The 22,186-nt window shown below is 33.8% G+C and overlaps 1 protein-coding gene across 1 annotated transcript in view; it reads left to right on the forward strand.

The window, feature by feature from the left end:
* The window catches only part of USP10 (ubiquitin specific peptidase 10), a 54,263-nt gene extending 32,722 nt beyond the window's left edge, over positions 1-21,541 (forward strand). Inside the window, exons 5-14 of the mRNA XM_062586696.1 lie at positions 2,326-2,417; positions 3,992-4,101; positions 4,556-4,611; positions 6,319-6,422; positions 7,220-7,319; positions 8,672-8,852; positions 12,851-13,016; positions 17,707-17,851; positions 19,098-19,163; positions 20,453-21,541. Coding sequence (XP_062442680.1) covers positions 2,326-2,417; positions 3,992-4,101; positions 4,556-4,611; positions 6,319-6,422; positions 7,220-7,319; positions 8,672-8,852; positions 12,851-13,016; positions 17,707-17,851; positions 19,098-19,163; positions 20,453-20,640 — 1,208 coding nt within the window. The 3' untranslated portion in view covers positions 20,641-21,541. The remainder of the gene's footprint in view (positions 1-2,325; positions 2,418-3,991; positions 4,102-4,555; positions 4,612-6,318; positions 6,423-7,219; positions 7,320-8,671; positions 8,853-12,850; positions 13,017-17,706; positions 17,852-19,097; positions 19,164-20,452) is intronic.
* Positions 21,542-22,186: the final 645 nt, after the last annotated feature.

Here is a 22,186-nt window from a genome sequence, read left to right on the forward strand (position 1 = left end):
AACTATCATATTTCTGTTGTTGCTGCTGAGGACTCAGTGTTTTGGCCAGCTTCGGGCATTACTTTTCAAGGAAGATGCAATAGTGCAATAGACAAAACAAAATTAAGATGTGAAAACCATAATCCTTCAGCAAACATGGAAAATTCGGATTTATTTTATATCAGATGAGATTATGGGAGGGATTATAGATGTAACTTCAAATATGTAAAATGAATGTATAAAGAAGACAGCAGTGCACTGCTCTCCAAGACTGTAGTGAATAAAGGAAGGATTATTTAGTTATATGTAATAAAAATTGTTTGACATTAGGTATTAAAAATATATTTCTTAATACTTTTCAAGCTAGTTAGGTGCTAGAACAAGTAGTTGCAAAATGGAGGCATTGCAGGATTTGGGTTTCTGGCATTTTATTTCATTGTGCAGATTTGAAGAAGGATCCAAGTAACATACTTAGCCTCTGTCTATTAACGGTCTCTGGCTGCATGTTAAATTTTGCTGAAAGATAGTGATAGTAATGCCTGCATTAAATTTAGTCAAAATGAATTGCTAACTTGTAATGCATATCTCTTTTTCTAGCATGGAGAGTCTATTTGTATGGTTTCTCTCTTGCTAAACTGCATACTTGCGTTGGCTAGGGAATTTCCTTTGTTAAAATTTGACAATTGCTTATATAACAATGTGTTGAATGAACATTAGCAAAATGTGCAAATTACATAAATTTCTAAACATGATACAATTCTAGTGTTTTCATGTGAAGACAATGTTTCGCAACTAAGTATCAACAAAAGAGAGTTTGAATTTTTTCTGGTTAGTAACTCATGGCTTGTAAGAAGTTTGCAGTTTTAAGAAAAGCGTCTTAGTTGTAAGTGTATTTTTCTTTCTTCCAATAGTCTTATAATAGTTCTTTTAGTCAATGTGTAGATGTTGATGTGGTACGAAAATGTGGTATTGAGATAATTAAGGTAAACAAAAATTCTTTCTGTTGAGGGAAAATTCACTGAAACTGGTTTAGATGTTTACAAAGCAGTTTTATGGCCACCAGAGGATGCTAAAGATCCTAGTACAATGAGACGTCGGAAAAATACATCTTAACTTTAAAAGTTATTGGTAGACATTAAAAAGAATTTTTTTAAATCATTTTATGGTAATTTCCAACAGTGATTAACCATAATAACAGGAAGACTGTGTATGTGGACATCACAAATGTTTAACACTTTACTGTATTAGCTATATATTCTGAAATATTTAAACAAGTACCAATTTTAAATACTTTTAAGGTTTGGGCATGTTTTAATTTGGTTAGAACTGGCATAATCCACAGGAAATATGATCTCATAGGTAAAAGTCAAAGGGTATAGATTTGATTTGCAGTTCTGCCACCTCATCTACTCAGTTTTATTTCTTCATACCTCTGCTTTTTCTACTGCACCATGTCTGTCTCCTCTGTTTAGATAGTCCTTCTATTGAAAAACTGTTAAGTCTGTGCAAAGTGAGGCATGCTACACGCTTTAGAGGCCTAGATTTTATTGTAATAAAAATAAATAACCCACGTTTTAGACAATGGCTATGTTGATGAATTATTGTTTTATTATCTTTATTCCTTCTGTCTTGTATACTTGTCCTTATTTTTTGGATTTAAAATTCACCAGATCCAAGTTTTGAAAAACCTTTTCTTTAAACCAGTTTTATTTAGGTACCTAAGTATCAGGTCAGACTTCCAGGAAAGGTTCTCCCTGTTGCTCTTCGTTCTTAAACTTGTACCATTACCGAAATATTTGAAAGCAGGAAAACAGTAAGCATTATCCTAAGTATTCCTGTATCATCTTTTTAGAAGACTTAAAACAACAGCCAAAACATACCTTTCTGAAGATCATGTTAACATCAGTGTATCCTGTTTTCACGAAGATATTTCTTCTATAAGATAGTACAAGCTGAAAATTGTAAACTGAGACTGCCTTATTGAGTTCAGATCTTGTTACCGTCTTTATGGAGTATTTGCCAAATTTGTCTCCTGCCTTGACAAGAGGCTAAAGAAAATCTTTTTTAATAAAGCGAAAACCTAAAATAGGTCTCCTCAGCTTTAAAATGAGAATGACTATTTCTTATATCAGCAGCCTTCCAACCGAAGTTCCAGGGTGTCTTCTGCTAAAGAAATCTCGGTCTGATTTGAAATGAGTGATGGTAACGAAGCCAAAGATTTCTTGCTAAAATTTCTTTGAGTCTTGATAACTGATTTGCATTATCTTATTATAAGTCAGCAAACAAGTTTTGATGGTTAACACATGCATTTTATTGCTGCTAAATTAAGTGTTTTTCATTCTACAGAATTACTGGAAAATGTAAAACTAATACATAAACCAGTGTCTTTGCAACCACGAGGGCTGATCAACAAAGGAAACTGGTGCTACATCAATGCTGTATCCTTGCTTTGAAAAAATTAGTATGCTTAAGTTTTATGTAGAAAAATTTTTATGTTTTTTTCTGGTAAGTATTTTATTTAAAATGTTTGTTTTCCCATATTATATACTTTAAACAGTTTAATGTTACATCTGAAAGTCCATGGACATTTTGGATCATTGAACCCACTGTCCAGGTTACCCCCTGAAATTTGTTGCTCAATCCTGTTTGCAATTTCACCATTACATATATTAATTTTTGCTTTTATTACTTCTGTCAAAATATGTTAGAACTGTAACTGTCTCGTGACTGAAAACCTTCTCCTGATTTCTGGTCATGGCTATTTGTGAATCAGTTTAAGAGATTATTTCTCTTTTTGAATTTATTTCTCAGTTTATTAGTAGCTTTTTGGGTTTTGTTTTAGCAGTCTGGTAAATTGATGGTTTTCTGGTTTTCTGTTGAGAAGGTTGTCAGTAACGTCGTCTGTGTGAATGCAGTTGTGTAATTTTTTACAAAGGGATGGAATATTAGCTTGCTCTTAATACTTTGTGTATTTGAATTGTATTCGCCTCTGAAAATAAATGTTGCCTTGGGTAACAGAAATATGCGTTCTTCAGTGCTAGTTTGTTAGTGATTAACAATCACTTTTTTGGAGTTTTTTTTGTCATGTTATCTCTGCTTCAATGTTAGTGACAATTAACATGCTTCTACTTTAACTGCTAATATTGTTGTGAAAATAGGCTGACTAATTTCAAGACTGATCATTGCAGATCTTAGTAACCTATTTCCAGACCAGCAGTTCAAAGTATTAGCTTTTATCTTATATAACCACACCCTCACTCAAGTGATTATCTATATTAACCCTCAGGTTTTCAATCTTAAAATGTTGCATGAAAAATTGTAACTGAATTTTTGCAAACTATAGGAATCAAATTAATATCTCTGGCTGTTGAGGTCAGTGACTTTTGCATTTTCCTGCCTCCCCTATCTTTTAATACATATCTTGTGTTCACTATTCTCCTCATGTACCCCTGATTTTGATAATATTTTAAAATATTTTCTGCAAAGGTTATACCATAGTTCTACTGATTGCTCCAGACTCCCTCTTGCATTGAAGATTTTCATGTCTCTGCATTTTTTTTGTTGTTATGAGGGTGAGTTAGCACCTTTAATTTGAAGTCTGAGTTGGCTGCTTTTATTCTTTAAGAAAATATGTATGTTCCAGGTTGTCACTTGCTAATTTTCAAATTGTTAGTTTTAGAACACATTTCCTATGAAAGCTCTCATGCTCCCCTCCCTTCCCCACACCCAGACTGAACAGTACTTTCACCATTAGCTAAAGTATTTGAAATGATTAAAATGTTGGTTAAATCACTTTGTATTATAAAATGCAGGGTTTCTTTAACATAACTTCTGAACGTTAATACTTAATGTTGTGAGAGAAGGCTGGCCATCAGCTCCAGTTTAGTTATTGGATTGATCTTTGGTATCTAACAGATTTAACTTTGTTTAATGTATCATTTTTAATGGGATTAAATACTTGGTTAACATACGAATTACATTTTCTGAGCATTTCCTTAATGCTGCTGCATAGACACTTCAAGCTTTGGTTGCTTGCCCTCCAATGTATCATTTAATGAAGTCCATTCCAATATACTCAAAATCACAACGGCCGTGTACCTCAACACCAATGATAGACAGTTTGTAAGTAGCTTATTTTAAAGTCTATGATCTGACTAAGGTTGTGAAGAAGTATGTAACAAATGATAGTTTATTGTAGTTAATGAAAATTGCTATGTATCTAGAAGTATTTTTTTTTTTGTTTTTTTTTATTTTTTTATGACAGTTGACTTACTATAATGAACCTAGTATTTTACAATTGCTTACTTAGTCATGAAAAATACCTCCTGTTGCCTGTCTGATGAGTGTTCTTTTCAAATAGCATGTAAGTTGCAAAAGCGAACTGTGAGAGCTGGAAGAAACTTCTACTTTATTAGCAACGGTCACATTGATTCTTGTGTCTGGACTTACTAAGACTTTATTGTGATATCCTTTGATTTTTTTGGTTGTTGGTAGTGACAATAATCGAATTTTATTATTTGCCCTGTTAAGTCTTAACTTGTGCTCATGTCTAGTTGTTCCTTCCATTCTGTTTCAGTGTTCGTCTAATGAATGAGTTCACTAATATGCCTGTACCTCCTAAAGCAAAACAAGGTGAGTGGGAATAAGTGGTGAAGAGTCTTCAAAATACAACAGGGCTTTGGGATAAGGATCTGCCTGTGCTATGTACCCGAGTGCTTTAATGCTGGTGCTGAGCCCTTCTGTGGCTCTTTAATTCCCTGGGATTCCTTGACGACTTTCAAAATTTGCTGTTACTCTTCTGACAATGCTTTTCCTTAATGGTAATTAATATCAAGAACTCGTAGATGTTTCATTATATTCTTTCTTCTATTTGGTAGATTAAACCTACAAGTGCAGTAAGAATAGATTTTTTTTAAAAGGTTAACTTAATTAAGATGCCTTCTAAGAACATGCTGTTTCTAATGAAATCATCTGGTATTTCATTGTATTTTACTGTACTTCTTACTTATGTATCTTCAGCTGTGGTTTTTTTATGCTCATACATGTCTTTGTCCTGAACAGTCAAGACTTGTTTTCATTCAGAACAAAACAGGCCATGTTATGGTCTATTTAGTGATTAGAGACTGCCTACAGGTATATTAGCTAATTAATTTCTTCCTTGACCCTATGTACTATTGAAATGTGAAAGCTTTGAAAGTTTGTAATTCTTGCTAATGTGTGCTTAGGATCAGTCATGGTTATTTAGTGAGGAATAGAGCATTTTTCAATGTACTTAAATGATCCTGTAGGTTTGGTTTGTATCTCTAATCCAAGTCTGTTTTACTACAAACTTAAACAAATATGAAACACTTTCGAGAGTGTGTTTATGTACCGTTATAAGAAAATACATGGGATTGCTTGTTCCAGTGATTTCCAAATGCTTCAGACGTTTCTGTGGTTTGTTGCTTAAGTGTTTTTTCCCCTCTGTAAAACAAATCTTACCATCTTATGCAATTTAGTTTAATTCTAGGTCATTTTAATTGTGTTCTGTAGTTTTCAAGTATAGTTTCTCAGGCCTTGTATCACCATTAGTTTGAAAATTCTGTCAAACCATTTGTTGCTTTTTTGCTGCAGGGAGGAAAAGTGATCCATTAGAATTACAAATACATAAAAGATTAAAGGAGAGTTCTCTGAATACTGAAGAAGTACAAAAATTTAAATAGAACCAAAAATTATTCTTCTATGGTGATTGTAGATATTCTTGTTTTCTGTTAGTTTTGTAGTGTTGACTGTAAAAAGAGAGTACTAACTGCTGTGTCAGCTTTACCATCTGTAAGTCAATGTATGGTGATGTAAGAAGTTCTAAAGAAAGTTTATAGATGAGGCTTTTATCTTATGAATATGAACTTGAGTCATTGGTGTAAAACAGTAGTAAAACTATTAATAAAACATAATTTTGAATTCCAAAGTTCAGTGATGTGTGAAGCAGAGGTTGAAGTGTAATATAGAAAAACATAAGCATGCTGTTCAACTTTTAATACTGCTTAAAAAAAAAGTTGATAAAATTCTGAGATTGTGTGTGTGGTAATTTTAGCTGATATGACTATAGTTTAAGTAAGGTTGAATTTCTGGGGAGAAACAAACTGTCTTCACGCAGCCTGAATGGTCAGACATTTTGTATATTTTGAGAACTCATGTTTTTCAGGTGCTTTATTGTGTTATATGTATAGTGTATTGTATTTCTTTAATGAAGAAACAGGATTTATCATCAGCCTGCTACGCCGTTAATTAACCTTTAAGTTTTTGTTTCACTATCTCACAGTGTGGCTTATTTAAACATTACTTTTCTTTGTCTTGCAGCTTTAGGTGATAAAATTGTGAGAGACATCCGACCAGGAGCTGCCTTTGAACCTACATATATTTATAGACTTTTGACGGTTATCAAGTCAAGTCTGTCAGAAAAGGTGTGGTTTACAAATCTCTTAAGACTTTTGTAATTGCATCTCAAGGCAGCTACTAACTTTTTAGAACAACTTAAAAATCATAAAATGGGTTCTGTGCTTAAGTATCACTAAAATCAATTAGTTTGTTATAGTGAAGTTAGACAACCTTGGAACTTGAATAAATTATTGGAAGGTATTCACCATAATAGTTTGGTAGTTTAGTATGCCATAACCCTGAGAAAAATATGATTGGAATAGAACATCAGTTTATAGTCTTTTTTGGGAATACATTGCAGTGATTTACATTTAAACTAAGAAATGAGTAATTGTTCATTTCTGCTTGAGATTCAGCTTGAAATGTTTGGAGGTCCACAGAGACTTTAAAAATAATGGTCCAGGTTTAGTTTTAGTTGAAGAGAAGATAATGGTTTGAACCACCTTTTGATTTGGACTTGGTTCAACTGCAATTTCTTATAGCACTTCTTTTAAAAGAAGTTGCCAAAATAAATTTACTGACTTGCATGTTATATTCAGTATGTACTGAGAAAAATAATAATTAAAAAAATGCTCATATCCTAGTCAGGCTTATGTGTGTGTGTGCTTCATGACTGATAAGCAATTAATATATGGATTCGCTTTGAAATTGTTAGTAGAGTGTTGCTAGAGTGAAATTTAAACTTTATTTGACTTTCCACCTAAGCTGCTGAATACTTGGTAAATAACTAATAGAAACGCCAGAAATTCTTTGTCTTTTATCTACTCTTATATGACATTTTCATATTTTCAATTTAATTACTGAAAAAAAATTGTTTATTCAGGGCAGACAAGAGGATGCTGAAGAATATTTGGGATTTATCCTCAATGGACTGCATGAAGAAATGCTGACCTTAAAGAAACTTCTCTCTCCACATAATGAAAGTTAGTTTTTTTTGTAGCAAACTTAATTCCTGTCAAATATCTGTAAAGATCTCTTTTTCTCTTTTTGTGATACTCTGTAGTGTAGAGCAATGTTTGGAATAGGTGTTGAGATGGGGATGGAATGCAACTTTTTAGAGGACTCAAGAAAGACATTGAAATAATCTGTTGTTAAAATCTGGCCAGAGGGTAAAATGAGTCAATTCCTTCCAAGTTTACAAATGATCTGAAGTGTTAGTGTGTATTGCTTAAAAACAATTGGGATAACATTTGATAACAGATGTATACCCTGTTCTCCTAAACAATAAATTTCTGTTACAGATTTTTTAGTGAGCTCAACTGAGAACATTATTTGAGGCTAAACTTGAGTTGTCTGGGTTTGTCTTAAGTACAGATATGTTTCTCTGCCATGCAGGTCTGCAGAGTTAGTTGTTTGCTGGGGCTCTCTGTAATAGTTCACTGACAAACTATACTGGTATATTTTTGATCTTTAAACAACTCTTAAGCTCTTCTTTTCTCAATAGCAAACATTTAGAGTAATTGCTAGTTTATATCCAATTTTAAACAGCATACAAATTATTTTTAAATGTCTTACTGACAAAGGTGAGAAATACAAAACAAAAAGTTAGTTTCTTTGAAAGAAGCATTGAGATTTACAAGCAGCCTAAAATGCCATTTTATTTTAGTGTCTTTATGTTTGGATGCCCCACTAAAAAAATGAAACAAAATACTTTTAGTCTTATCTAGATACAGAATAAAGATCACAGATTATCCAGCTTTTCTTTAACATGGTAGATTTTGTTTTAATAGTATAAAATGATTATTTCCTATTTTATTTCTTAGCTGTGTTCAGTATATAGGCTGTTGACTTTGGCACTCAGAAAGAAAATACTTGCTAAACCTTGAGGTCCCTGTAAAATGTTAATGCAGAAAAGGAGTCATACTTAATGATGACAGAATTACACCTCCAGAACAATACTTGACTTTCCAATTTTCAACCCCATAAATTTAGTAATAAAAATATAAATTGTTTTAAAAAACTACATCTGTTTACATAGTCATCAGTGAGCTGCATTTTTATATATGTGTGTATATATATACATATATAAAAATACACGCGTGCACGCGCGCGCGCACACACACACACACACACACACAGAAATAAGTCCAGCTGTGAGTGTTGCTGGAGTGTTCTTAAAAGCTCTTGTTCAGTCCTTCAGAAAACTTTGTGAGCTCTGAAAACATTTTGTCCTCTGAAAATTATTCTTGCTGGTTTTTATTCTTTCAATTTCTTTATCTGTGTACATGTTTTATTTGTAAAATCAATATATGTTCTTTTTCTTTTTCCTTTTAAGAACTCTCAGTTTCCAATGGTCCTGAGGCACAGACTGCTCATGAAGAGGAGGAGCAGGATGAACAAGGAGAAGGCAGTGAGGATGAATGGGAGCAAGTGGGACCTCGCAACAAATCGTCAGTCACTCGACAGGCTGACTTTATTCAGACTCCAATCACTGATATTTTCGGTGGTCATATAAGGTATAATACTATTCAGCAAAAGTTATTGAGATTGCGGGCTGCCTTGCCTTCACAGTTAACCTTTTCTTCTGCTTTGCTGGCCGTCTTTTACCATGTTGAGTAGGAGACGATTTTGTACTTTTGTTTCTGGCCACATGAGGTTAGTATCTTACCAGAAAGCACTGTTATGCAAGAGAGGTTTCAGAAGACGGACAGCACGGTCAGAAAGCATTCTATGATTTGCACAGTCTGAATCTTACTGAGATTGAGAACAAAACTCCTCAGTTGCACATAGAAGTTGGAGATACGTATGCTTTTTCTGTTTATATTTAAGAATTCCAAAGAACTTTACAGCTGCCTAATTTTTCAGGAGTCTAAACTCATTTTGTATATAGTAATACTAACTAATAGTGAGACTTTTTTAAAGAATTTAATCCAGTCAGTAAGAGAATAGATTAAAATTGAGAACGACTGACTTTCTGCTCTTTATAGAGACTTACACTTCTCAGAAGCAAGAAAGCTATAATATTTCATAAATAAAACATTAAAGATGAAAGAAGTTTGGAAAAATGTAAATCACTACAAGCTGTTACAGGAACGAAAGGAATGTGGGACATTACTTATATTCAGGCCTGATACCAGAGGAAGGCAGAAAATAGGTACTGGAAGAATATTTTTTGGAAAGGAAGCCTTATGATTTGTTTGGAGAAACTTATAACTTAGAATAAAAGCAGGATAAACACCAAGGAAAAACATATTCCAAAACAAAAATGTAGAGCTGCAAAATTATGTTTAAGTTGACAGACATTTAATTGCTAGTATTTGACTCCTTGCGTTGCCAGGTATTCAGTCTACAGGCATGAATAACACGGGCTAGTGCCTTCCGCTTGCGAAATGCATTGAAATTTTTCTTCAGGGATTTGAGTCAGACAACTGGCAAATAAAATTATATTTTCCATAGAAATTGGCAGATGGCTATTTGTATGTATTGATGAAATTCCGTTTTGATGGTATGTTCACGTGGCTGAGGTACTGTTAATACCCTGAACGTATTTGTCATGGCCAGAGTTGTTCAGGTCTGTGTAGGATTTCATTAGTTTGTTAAATAAAGAATATTTAGAAGACACCATTCCGTAAAAATTGACAGAAAATCAAGTAAAATGGAGGTGATACTGAAAAAGGAAAAACTTGCACTGAGCAACAGAACCACAGAGCCCAGTCCCACATCTGCCACCACACCCATTTTATTCAGCCTCTAAACTAGGTCACACATTTTACCGCAGAAACAATATCCCATGTTGAGATGTTGGAAAGCTTTCTTCTCTGAGGCTCAGGGTGGAGATAGGAAGGACTGAATACAAAATTGCAAGTAGAGATCCACCAAATGAAAGTATCATAAAAATCAAATTGTAAAGGCATCTGGGAAAACATGGTTTGAATTGGCATCTTCTGGCTTGGAAAACTGTAGTCTCCCTTCAGGGCTTTAATTGTCCATTACATGCCTATCTAGGCGTAGTTGCTTATATGATTATTTTATTTATTTTTTTTATTTTTTTAAACTATGAGAAACTTGAATCTAAACACGTCAGTACACATTTCTATCAGGATCTGGTTTGTTCATGATCAAGAGTGCCTTTTGGTTTTCAGCTTGTATGAATTTCAAATATTTGTTATGCAAGCTAGCTCAGAATCCAGTCAGAAGTCTGCTAAATATTTCCATTAGTACCACTGACTTCTCTTAAAATGGACTGTAATTTTTTTTTAAAGAAAATAAATCAAATATGTCAAGTATGTGTTCGTTCTCGAGCAGCATTTTGCTTTGAGGAAGTAAGAGTAGATTTCTCAGCAAGGCCTGTATCTCTTTCACTGTCAGTGCATTCTAGAGCTGCAGTTTAAGCACGGTGGTAATGGCCGGTGTGTATTTTCTTGAAATTTTTTCTTGGAACTATGCTGGTAGTAGAATTCTTACAGTACGCGAAATATTTATTGAAAATAATGCTTTTTTCCTTTGACCAAAACTAATTTATAAACAATCAATAATTTTGTTATATAGAACCAGTCTTGCAAAGATACTGCTGTCAAATCCATTTCTGTATATCTTTTGAAGGAGTGTTACAATTTAATTTCTAACTACTTATTTAAAGAAATATTTTTTCTTAGTATTTACTTTTCAGAGTATCGCTCATATTATTAATCTTTAATGTATGGACCTCAAAACAGTTGGAATTGATAGCATTTTCTTTTGATTATCATATTAAGTAATGGTTGGCCTAAGGAGGAGGTTGGGAAGTGTATCCAAAATGAGCAAGACTTGCACAGTAGAGGGTTTGTTTACTTAAACAATATACTTGGCATATGTTGAAAGTTTTGTCCTGAAATATAGTCAAGAAGAAAGTGTTAAACGGAAATAAAGATGCTACTGTTTTTTCATAGGCTTTTTCCTCTAAAAGATATGTATTTGTCAATATAAAGTGGATAGCTTTATGTGCTTCGGGGCATTGCCTGAATCAAAGGAGTCATTTTGGCAGGAGTTTTCAGTACAGGCGTTAAACTCGTGTTATCGTTTCATACATGATCCTGAAAAATTTCAGCTTTGCTCCCTGAAGTACAGCTCTGTTAATTACTTTCCTGCTTTCAAGCTTTGTGAGGTACTTTCATGAGCTAAACAGTACAAGAAATAAACAATTTAATTGACTGTACAAAACCACATTTTTTAAGCAACTAGGCCTTTTTAAAGAAAGTGTTGCTTTCAAAATAAAAAATAGAACTATATTTACTAGTTTTGTTTTCAGTAGAAGTTTCAAAAGACTGAAATTAGAGTCCACTTAACAGGGCAGTTTTACAAAAGTCTCCAGTTTGTATCTAGACAGAGGGCACAGAAAATGATGGGAAGAAAAGGAAATGCCAGTCCTGGACAGAGCATAATTTAAATTTCATATGGTAGGATTAAAGCCAACAATTTAAAAGCACTGTGAAATTGATCTTAGTGAGGTAACTGAAAATCTAAGTATTTTGATTGAAGAATCTGGACTTGGTTGAAATTGTTGCAGTAAAACATACAGCTAGATAAGCACTAGTATATAGCATTTCTGAAGATCTGTTTCAAAAACAACTTGAAAAATCTAGCATAATCACAAATGATTTAAAATGTTAGGAATCATCATTGTTTTGGATTTTCATATAAGCATTCTGTGCCTCACAGCAAAACCATCTAGCTTACAAACAACTTTCCCAGAAAAATGTATATTTCACAAAACAGAAATATTTTGTGGTTTGCAGCACAGGAAAAAACTACAGTTGCCAAGCTGAGATGACAATTAAGTATAGCATGAACTTTATTTTAAAGCTTTATTTTAAGTTTATATTAAACCTAACTATAGTCCTGAGGTAACTTAAGTGCCTTTTTTAATGTAAACTTTTTTCCACTTTCTTTAAATTTCTTCTTTTTTATTAGATCAGGCTTGTACTGTGTGCTATTGTGAAATAGGTAAATGTTTGGGGTTTTTTTTTTCCAACTTAGAAAAAAAAAAGTTAAAATTATCTGAAGACTCAAGATAGAAATTTAAGAACTTTTTTTTTGTTCTACTTTGTAGTAGGGTAATTTCCTTTCCTTTTCACATTGAGTGTTTTTGTGAGCAGTTTCAGATTTCTTTGATATTACTACCTGTTGTTGGGAAAACAGAGTCCTGCAGTGAATCTTTTTAAATGCATGACCACAAATTTGAGCATTTTCGCAAAAAATTTTGGTTATCCAATAAATGGTTTAATACTTCCATAGGTAAACCAGTTTAAATACTATCCTATTCTGTATGTTATTAATGGATGTGAAGACCATTTTACTTGTAGTAAAGTGGATTTAAGCTATTAAAACTCGTGCTTAACTGTTTTTGTATTTGTGTATCTTTTAGCTTTGAATTAACTATACATTATGTTACTGAGGTAGACTTCAGTCTGTACTTACTTGAAAGTTCTATATTTAAAAATACTGTTTTATAAATTGTAAACTTTTTTCTCCGTAGATCTGTTGTTTATCAGCAGAGCTCTAAGGAGTCTGCTACACTGCAACCTTTCTTCACTCTACAACTGGATATCCAGTCTGACAAAATACGTACGGTTCAGGATGCATTGGAAAGTTTGGTGGCAAGAGAGTCTGTTCAAGGTTATACCACAAAAACCAAGCAAGAGGTGTGTTCTGTTTACCTCTTTTTATAGTCAAATATTAAATATTTTTAAAAGATTTTTTTATATATATTTCTCTTGACTGACAAATAATTACTTGAACACTATTTCTCATCTTTTCAAAGTGTACTGCAGTGGTAAAGCGTAATACTTTGGATGACTTTTGCTGTCTTATCCAAAGAGAGCTAACTCTAACCTAGTATCATCATTATCTTTCTGTCCAGATTGATAATCTGTAATCTTCAATAGCCAATAATTCCTCCATTCAATGTGTATTTCTTGATACTATATAGTTGATTTGTTTGCTCTACGCAGTCCTAGAAAAATCCTGTCAGGAATATGATACTTAGTTTTAGGTCAGCACCTCGAGAAAGATATTCTCCAGTTGGAGAATGTCCAGAAGAGAGCAATGAGAATGATTGATAGTCTAAAAGTTGTGACATAAACAATAAAACTGAGGCAGAAGAGCTGTTCAGCAGTGAAAAGAGAAAACATAGAAGCAAAGCAATGGAACAGAATTCAAGGCTTAAGGAAAGGAAGAGCCTCATTTTTCTGTGATACTTGAACAGGAAATGGGAATGAGAACCTAGACTAGATTGCCTGCGGTGTTTTTGGAGTTCTCACTGCTTTAAGAGAAGATTAGAGGCACATGAGTCAAGATTTACACAGTTATGATTGATTCACACTGGGCAGGAGGATCTTCTGAGATTTCTCTGATTCTTGTGATTCTTGGTCACTCCGAATAATAGGACATTTGATTGTATTTCCTCATGCAATTCTGCAAGTTTTTTTACTTAGTTTTCAAATAATAATACATGATGTTGTGGTAGATAAATATATAGGAGGAAAAGCATATTTTTGGCATTACACTTGAACTTGTTATATAGAGAAATAGCTATTTTTTTTAAAAAAACTGCAGTGTTGTCTTGCTGCATATGGTTTGTTTACTGTGAGTTATTAAAGAAAGAAAAAGCTGTGCATTGAATGCTCAGATGAAAATTCTGCATACAGTATTCCTAACTACTTTTAACAGACCAGAATGGAAAGAGACTCTTTGATTGCAGTTGTTCTCACTTGCATTTTATTTCTGTGTATATTAGTCTAAATTCTGCTAATAAATGTATGATCAGACAAAGCATAGATTCTTCTTCTTTTTTTTTTTTTTTTTGTATTTTAATTTTTTGAAAAGTTGAAGCTGGATCACAGAATTGCACGATGTTTGAGGTTGGAACAGACCTCCGCACAGCTTTTGAATAACTGAAGGATGGAGACTCCACAACCTCTCTATGCAACCTGTTCCAGTGCTCAGACACCCTTACAGTGAAAAAGTTCTTCCTTATGTTCAGATAGCTGAAGTTTGTCTGCTTTATTTGCCCAGTAGGAGTGAATGTGAGAGAACGTTTCTCCAGTTGTCTTCTATGTGGAAGAAATGTTTGCAATGGAGGGTCATCACGATTTACCACATGGATCTTTATTGGACTAGGCATTCATTTTTTCGTTTTTGCTGCAGATGGTTTATAACTTCTTTACTGACAACTCAGGGTTCAGTTACAGGTTTTGGAAGAAATGGGTGTTCAATTTAGGTGCTCGAGGTTTGGTCTGGTTTACATTTTAGTGTCTAGGTAGAAATACTCACAATATCTTTTAGATCTTTTATTCAAAAGAAATTCAAGTCAAAATAGTTCTTATGTATTACGAATCACAGTGAAAATACTGAAGACAAATACTGAGCACGCTTTAGAGCAAGCATAGGGCTTTACAGATAGTAATTTTATTGCGAGGAAGCATTTCGTCTCTGTTTTCCAGATATGGATTACTGAAACTATTGATAAAGCTGAAAACGGTATCATTGTAAGTATTAGCTTATCTAGAAAACCTGAACCATAACCTCTGCTTTGATTCTGCCAGTCTTTTAAAATGTTGTTAGCAAAGAGTATCAGAACTGTTTTACTCTTTCTTCATAACAAATTAGATGACAGTTGTTAAGAGGTATTAAGCTCACCTCTGTTGATATTTCAATTTCTTAACGCAGTATTTGGCGTACCATTTTATTTCAGTGCTCAAGACTATTTTAAGTTTTTTGTGTTCTAATTTTGTTTAATCTGAATTGCATTCTTTACAAGTGATGGGCATGAGAAATAGATACAGAAAAAATAATCTCCAATTGTATGTGAATTATTTCACTTAATTTTTGCAGATTTTTTTTTAATAAAAATGACTGAGTTGACTTTGAATTTTTTGTGTTTAACAACAAATTTGATTCCCATACGGTGTTAAAAAATGGATAGGCATTTAAATGAAAATAGATATCCAAAGTGGAAAGATGGTTCATTGATCTCTATCAATTTTACTTGTTCACTAGCATTTGAAGAAAGCAGTTCTGGTTCTTTATGGTCTTGCAGATCAGTTAGTTAAATCTTCAAACATTTCAACTGTTAGTATTTTTTAAAAGACTTTAATAAACTTCACTATAGTGATTTTTTTTCAGCCTTTTTTTCCTGTTTGTAGACCTGTTCATGTTTTCTAAGCTAGCTTCCACAAATTCCCTAGAAGGAGTCTCCACACCCCCTGGAGTTTCCGAACTCCAGGAAGATCTTATAAATATTTTCCTAGCGCTCTGATTCATACTCACTAAACAAATGTTTGTGGCAATTTTTGCAGGTAATGTTGATGCCAGAAATCAGTGTCCCCTAGCAGAGTCAGCACAGCAAAGCACCGGCTTGCTCCTCAGCTGCTGCTGTGCTGTCTGACACTGTAACACAGAACTGCACTGATCGGTGGTTTAAGCTAATGTGCTTGACTAAGTGGTGCGGCTGGGGGGCAGCCATGTGTTCCCATACGCCAGCTTGGTTGCTGATGGAGGAGAATGGGACCTAGTTAAACCACTGCAGAAATGTTCTTGTGTGTCCTGCTGTTCCTGCTCTGCGTTGGGGATTCTTCTTTTTTTTCATTGAACTTTGAACTCAAAGACTTAAGATTTGAAATTCAGAAGACTGTGTATAGGAAAATATTGGTCCAGTAAAAACCAGATGAATCAAATGTATTTTATTTCTGTATATAAAGATTCCCTGGATTTACTCCTTAAAAGCATAAGCTGTTCCATGCTGACATGGTAGCTCTCTCATGAGTTCATGAGAATTATGTAAACGTCTTGTCATAGTCTTTGCTTTCAGTGTTTGCCTTTTAGCTGCTTTTTCTCGATGTTATTTTCTGGAGAGTGAGGGGATGGGCACCAGCAAGAGCTTGCTTGTTGAATGGAAAAGAACAGGGCCCTGTCTGGCTTGCTGGTTTAAAGGAAAAATGGGCAACAAAAAAAATCCTGCTCAGTGAAGCTGCTGATGTAACCAGGATCGTAGCCTTAAGGCTATAGATGTTGCCTTAAGATGTAGGTGAAATTCTGCACTGTTTGTGGAAACTATTTCTGTTCCAAATGTTACATCTGTTAAACTGGATCAGCTCAGATTGATTAGGAAATCAAATACCCTACAAAACCTACTTGCTTTCAGCATCATGAATCCACATTTTAATTTTCATGGTGGAATAAGGTAATAGCTTTTCCCCCATTGGTTAGGAGGCTCTAGTGGAGTTGGAACCTGTATTCAATAAGAGTGTGCTGATCATTTACTATAAAAAAGTGTATCTGAATTTTTTCTCAATCAAAAAATTCAGGAGAATTTAAAGTGGTTACCTAGAGACTTGCTTTTTACTTCATAATTTCTAGGTAGACCAAATGTTTTTCTTTTCTAATTCTGAGCCTAGTTTTCAGATAGCAAGCGTTCAGTCGGTTTGGTTGTAACTTTGTATAACATTAAATCTTTAGGGTTTTTTTTGAAAAAGTGTAGTTTTAATCTATATTTTTCCCCATTTTTTTCTTCAGAACTTTTTTTTTTTTTTAATACACTTTTGTTAAAGAATACTCTTAACTGCTGATCTGTTCCAAAGCACCTGATCGTGATAACTAATTGATTTTTTGACAGCCGATGTGAAAGCTTACTCCTCTTTAGGAGGGACTTCTTGAACTTAATGTCATCTTGTTAATGCGGAATAAACTGTGGCTCTACTCTTCTGTTGCTCTACTACATTAAATGTTATTACCTCCTTCTGAGGTTTGGTTTAATGCTATTTGCTATTAATGCTATTTTTAATACCTTTGGTTTAATGCTGTTATGAGAAGGTGGTTTTACTAGAAAGCAACAGCATTTTAGGGTTCCCTTGGTGAGAAGGGGGATGGATGAACACAGATATCATGAGTTAAAACTTGAGAAGAGTCTGCTATCTAAGTATTATTTCAGTAGGGAAGAGAAGTATGATCAGGACACTATTTGAAGTGGGAAAGCATTCAGATTATTTAAGAGTGGTTTCAATAGTCATAAGCAGTGGGCGGAAACTCATTGCAGTTCTGTCTGTATTTACGGAGCACTTAAATTGTCTAAGATAAACGTAAACTCTAGATACTGACACCAATCTTTATTCTAAGATTCACCAAAATCTAAGACAACCGTGGTTTGTTCTTAGTTTGTCAAATACAGAGGCTTTTTTTGATTATATATAATCTCCTTATTGAGATTATGTTTAATCTCCTTATCTCTGTTTTTCAGGTGAACTACTTAACTTTAAATATTACTCTTTTAAAGGAGTAATTTTGAGTAGCTAACAAAAAATTATTTTCCTTTCATCTTTGTTCTATGTACATTAGGTGGAGATCAGTCGAAGAGTGACACTAGAGGAACTCCCTCCTGTTCTTGTTTTACACCTCAAGCGATTTGTGTATGAGAAAACTGGTGGATGTCAGAAGCTTATCAAGAATATTGAGTATCCTGTTGATCTGGAAATTAGTAAAGGTAAAGATTTTTAAATAGAAGTTTTCCCTGTTGCAGGAGAGGGGAATATTATGTTTCCCAGGCAATATCTGTGTGCGTATGTGTCTTGTTTCAGTTCTTTTCTCCAGCAGCCAGGTTTGTGCACAAGAAACATTTCTTCATGGACAGTATTGTTTTCTAGAAACTTAATTATTGGAGTTAATATCTTGAATGCTTTGTTTTGCATAAAAAGAATCTATCTGGGTTTCTGGTTCAGTCTTGCTAAGCTTGATATTTACTGTGTATTAGTTTGGGCCACTGGATTGCAAAAAAACATTATAGAGAAAACCCTTGAAATCTTTTGTCACATATCAGGCATAGGACTGGCCATGTAGAGGGTGTGTACAGATTTAAGGATTAAGATAACAGAATGTGTAGTATGTTGCTATACAAGGTTGTTGTTACATAGTACTAGGTATTTTTGTATTGGATTTCAAAGAAGTGACAAATTACTGTAACAAACAGTGGCCGCAGAAAGGAAGCAGGCAGAGTTTGGTTTGGTTGGTTGGTTTTCTTTACAAATATATAGCTTAAAGACCAGCCGTAGTTCAAGGATTAACAATATATTGCAGAGGTCTTTTTTTTGAGAGATACTGATTGAACAAAGGGTGAGATTGTGCATATAATCTAGCATCTGAAACTTGCCATATTAAATGTTTTTAATTTTGTACCTTTTTTTAGGCTGACAAATTGACTGTTAGCCAGTCAGCATGTCAGATAGGGGAAAAAAAAAGTAAATAAAAATGATTGGTTGTATCTCAAGTGGATTTGACTTTGTCAGATAGTACCCTTTTATTTTACTTAATTTGCTATTTTTGATGTCTTTTAAAAATGGACATTTTTAGAACTAGTTTAATATACCTTGATTGACAAAAACAGTTTTTATAAGACTTGGAGTCTGAAATCGATTTTTGTTATCTTATGATAGTAGGAATGAAAAGAGAAAAAATACATAGCCTGATCTATTACTCTGTTTTTTTCAGTATTTTCTTTTTCCTCAGCAGTTTTAAACACTTCCATAAATGTTAGTGCTCAGGTTACTTCAAAAACCAATGCCTACAATACCAGATAGCAGAATTTTGACCATTCTGTATAGGTTACAGAAGTCAATTCAGTTAAACTTTCTCATTTGTTATTGTTGGTTTGTGTTAGAAATAATTGATCTCTGTTGAAACTGAATTTCTAAACTTGCTAACTGTTGTCTTTGTGACTTTCTTTCCTCTTCCAGAGCTACTATCTCCTGGTGTGAAAAGCAAAATTTTTAAAGGCCAAAGAACCTACCGGCTCTTTGCAGGTATTTTAGTCTATATGCCTCTAGTTCCAATATTGTGAAAAAATTTCTGCATATAGAATTTTAGAAATTCTGGAGTTCCCTGGATTATATAAAATATTTTCTGTAAAATTGCAGTGAAATAACTTGTGTATGTCATTCTTGCGTACAGTTTTTTTTTCTGTGTATATGCATACACATATTTTTATATCTGATATTTTTTCCAGCTTAAAACTTGTATGAACATAGTTCTGTAGGCGATCCATCCTGAAAAATATCAGCAGAAGTTGAAATAGAGGCGTAACATAATTACATTTAACATAGGTTCTGAGTGTAAATATTTCAGATGTCATTTGAAATGGCTGTTTGAATGCTTGCTTTGCGTTTTTTTGAACCCTCAAGATGAGAACTGCTGGCAGTGTATGAATAGTGTATTGTGGGTGGAAAAGTTTCATTTGGAGATGATTATTTTTGTATGAGGAAATGTTTTTAAGAGATTATCTGCAATGTTATATGGAAGACTTAAATTGGTAGTGAAGACTGGAAACTAAGAATTTAGAAGTGTTTTAGTATTGAAGAAAACAGTATCTGGGCAGTAATTCGCTAAAGTGTAAAAGTCATGCACAGTTTAGAATTTACACCTGCTTGTTTGCATTGGCATTAGAGGAACATAATAAACTGGAGAACCGGAGATCTTAATTTTTATGTCACTGAATCTGTGCCAGTACTGGTGGCCTTACATGACTTGGTTAGATTCAATTTTGTGACTGCTGAGATTACAGAAGGAAATAACATACCTGGCTCTTTGTGGAAATTCAGGATGGCCTCTGGCAGTATAATTTTTGTATTGATAGTGAGTTTCACAGGACAAATTTGGAGAGTATATGTAAAGCGTTTTGGAGCAAGTGTGTTAACCTTCTATTTTTTTTTTCCTAACTCCTTCTGTGGATAAGTATAATGCTTTAGTCTTCTGTCAGTCTAGAACTTCTCATCCACAGAACAGAGCTTATTGAATGATTTTAAAGTTACTAATATGAGCTTTTGAATAATTAAGTTCGAGGTATCACCCAGGATTTGCTTGTTTATCTTGCAGTTAGCTAAATGCTAGAACATCGGTAGTTTAAAATGTAAGCTACCATGAGATTTACTTCCCAAGTTCTCAAAAATCTATAGTATAATCTACTTTTCTGCTTTGCTTGATTTTACTAAGAATGTTTGTCTTTATAGAAGTGTGTGTGTATAGTGTGTATGTGTGTGTATGTATATATATATATATATATATATATATATGCATCATAAATTTCTCTTTACAGTTGTCTATCATCATGGAAACAGCGCAACTGGTGGCCATTACACTACAGACGTCTTCCAAATTGGTCTAAATGGCTGGTTACGCATCGATGACCAGGCAGTTAAAGTGATAAACCAGTACCAGGTGGTGAAGCCGTCTGCAGAACGCACAGCCTACCTCCTGTACTACCGCCGAGTTGACCTGCTGTGAAATTCTCCCCTTTTACGCTGTGTGTGTGCAAGATACCTGCTTTGTAGAACGCCAACTATCACTAACTTTTCCTCCTCCTGTAAATGCTCTTTTGAGTGAATCCTTTCTTTTTCTTTTCTTTTTTTTTTCCCTTGCAACTATGGGATAGAGTGAAAAAGGAAGCTACCTTGGGTTTGTGCACAACATAGTTTGTGTAGACTTTTGACTTTGCAGAATGAAGTCATTTGGTTGAAAGACTCAATCTCATGAATCACAAAAAAAAAAAAAAAAAAAAAATCTGAGCTAATGCTGAATCCTAAGATAATAAAAGGGGATTTGCATTCAATTCCCACTTTCTAATTGCGTAGTAGAAGAAAACCCTGCACCAGCAACAGAACTTGTAGATTTCTGTGAAAATGTTTTATCTTTACTTAAGTAAAAAAAATAAAAAAATAAAAAAAATAAAAAACGCTCTCTGCTTCCCCAATAGTTTTTGATAAGTGATAAAATATGAGCCGATGTGTATGAGATGGAAATGGTCCTATGTGCTTCAAAAAATGTACAAACGTACAAAATGCAGAGTTGCTGGTTCCTAATAGGAAGACACATTTTAATAATTGTGCGATGAGAAACTGCTTAAGTACACATTGCAGATCAAATATTTGGAGTTAAGATGTTAGTCTATATAGATGGGTGATTGTAACTTTATTGCTATTAAGAAATTTCAAACTGCATTTATGCTTCTGTGTACATGAAATTAAAAAATGGGCAAAATAATTAAGATTGATATTTCTTTAAGTCTGCTTTGTTTAATTTTGCTGTCTGCTCTCCTATAATGTTGAGTTTCTAATTGTACACAGTTTAGTGATATCTAGAAGTATAAAGTTGTCGCCCATCAATAAAAGTCACAAAGTTGGTTTAAGGTGTGTGTGTGGGTTTTGTTTCTCCTCAAGTGTAAATTCTAGCCTTGGAAACTCCTAATAGAAAGCTGCTGTGTAGCACTTTTACAAGGGGCAGATGTGTACCCTGAGTGAATGGGGCATGCTTTTTGTCTTGTACAGCTTCTTGAAACTTCAGAAATGTTTGCATTTTACATCGAGATGAGACTGAACTTTGAGAGGAGAGGGAAGGGGAGAGGAGATCAATCACTGCAGGATAGCTGGAAGTCTTAACATTTAGAGATACGGTACCCCAGGGCTGAGTACCAGTTGGACAGAACAGGGAATCTGGTGCCTTCCATGTTCAAGGTGAACACCTTGCACTACTGTTTTGAGGTAGATATGTGTTTTTTTTTTCCTCCCTGCCATTGACTAAAAATCATTTCTTTAGCCAGTTAGCATTTTCAGATGAAGACTTTTGTCAAAATGTTTCTTTGGTCAGCCCTGATGATGATGAGAAAATCATATATGTGTGTGTGTGTATATATATATATATATATATGTAAATATTTAAAATATCATTTAGTGCTTAATTTGGTGACAAGAGTGTTTTGTGCTTTTTGCTTTGTGATGTCACTAATGTTGCTAGTGAAACAGAGCTAGTTTTAACAGGGATTGTTACCATATTG

The sequence above is a fragment of the Rhea pennata genome, chromosome 13, assembly GCF_028389875.1.
Source record: "Rhea pennata isolate bPtePen1 chromosome 13, bPtePen1.pri, whole genome shotgun sequence".
Lineage (NCBI taxonomy): Eukaryota > Metazoa > Chordata > Aves > Rheiformes > Rheidae > Rhea > Rhea pennata.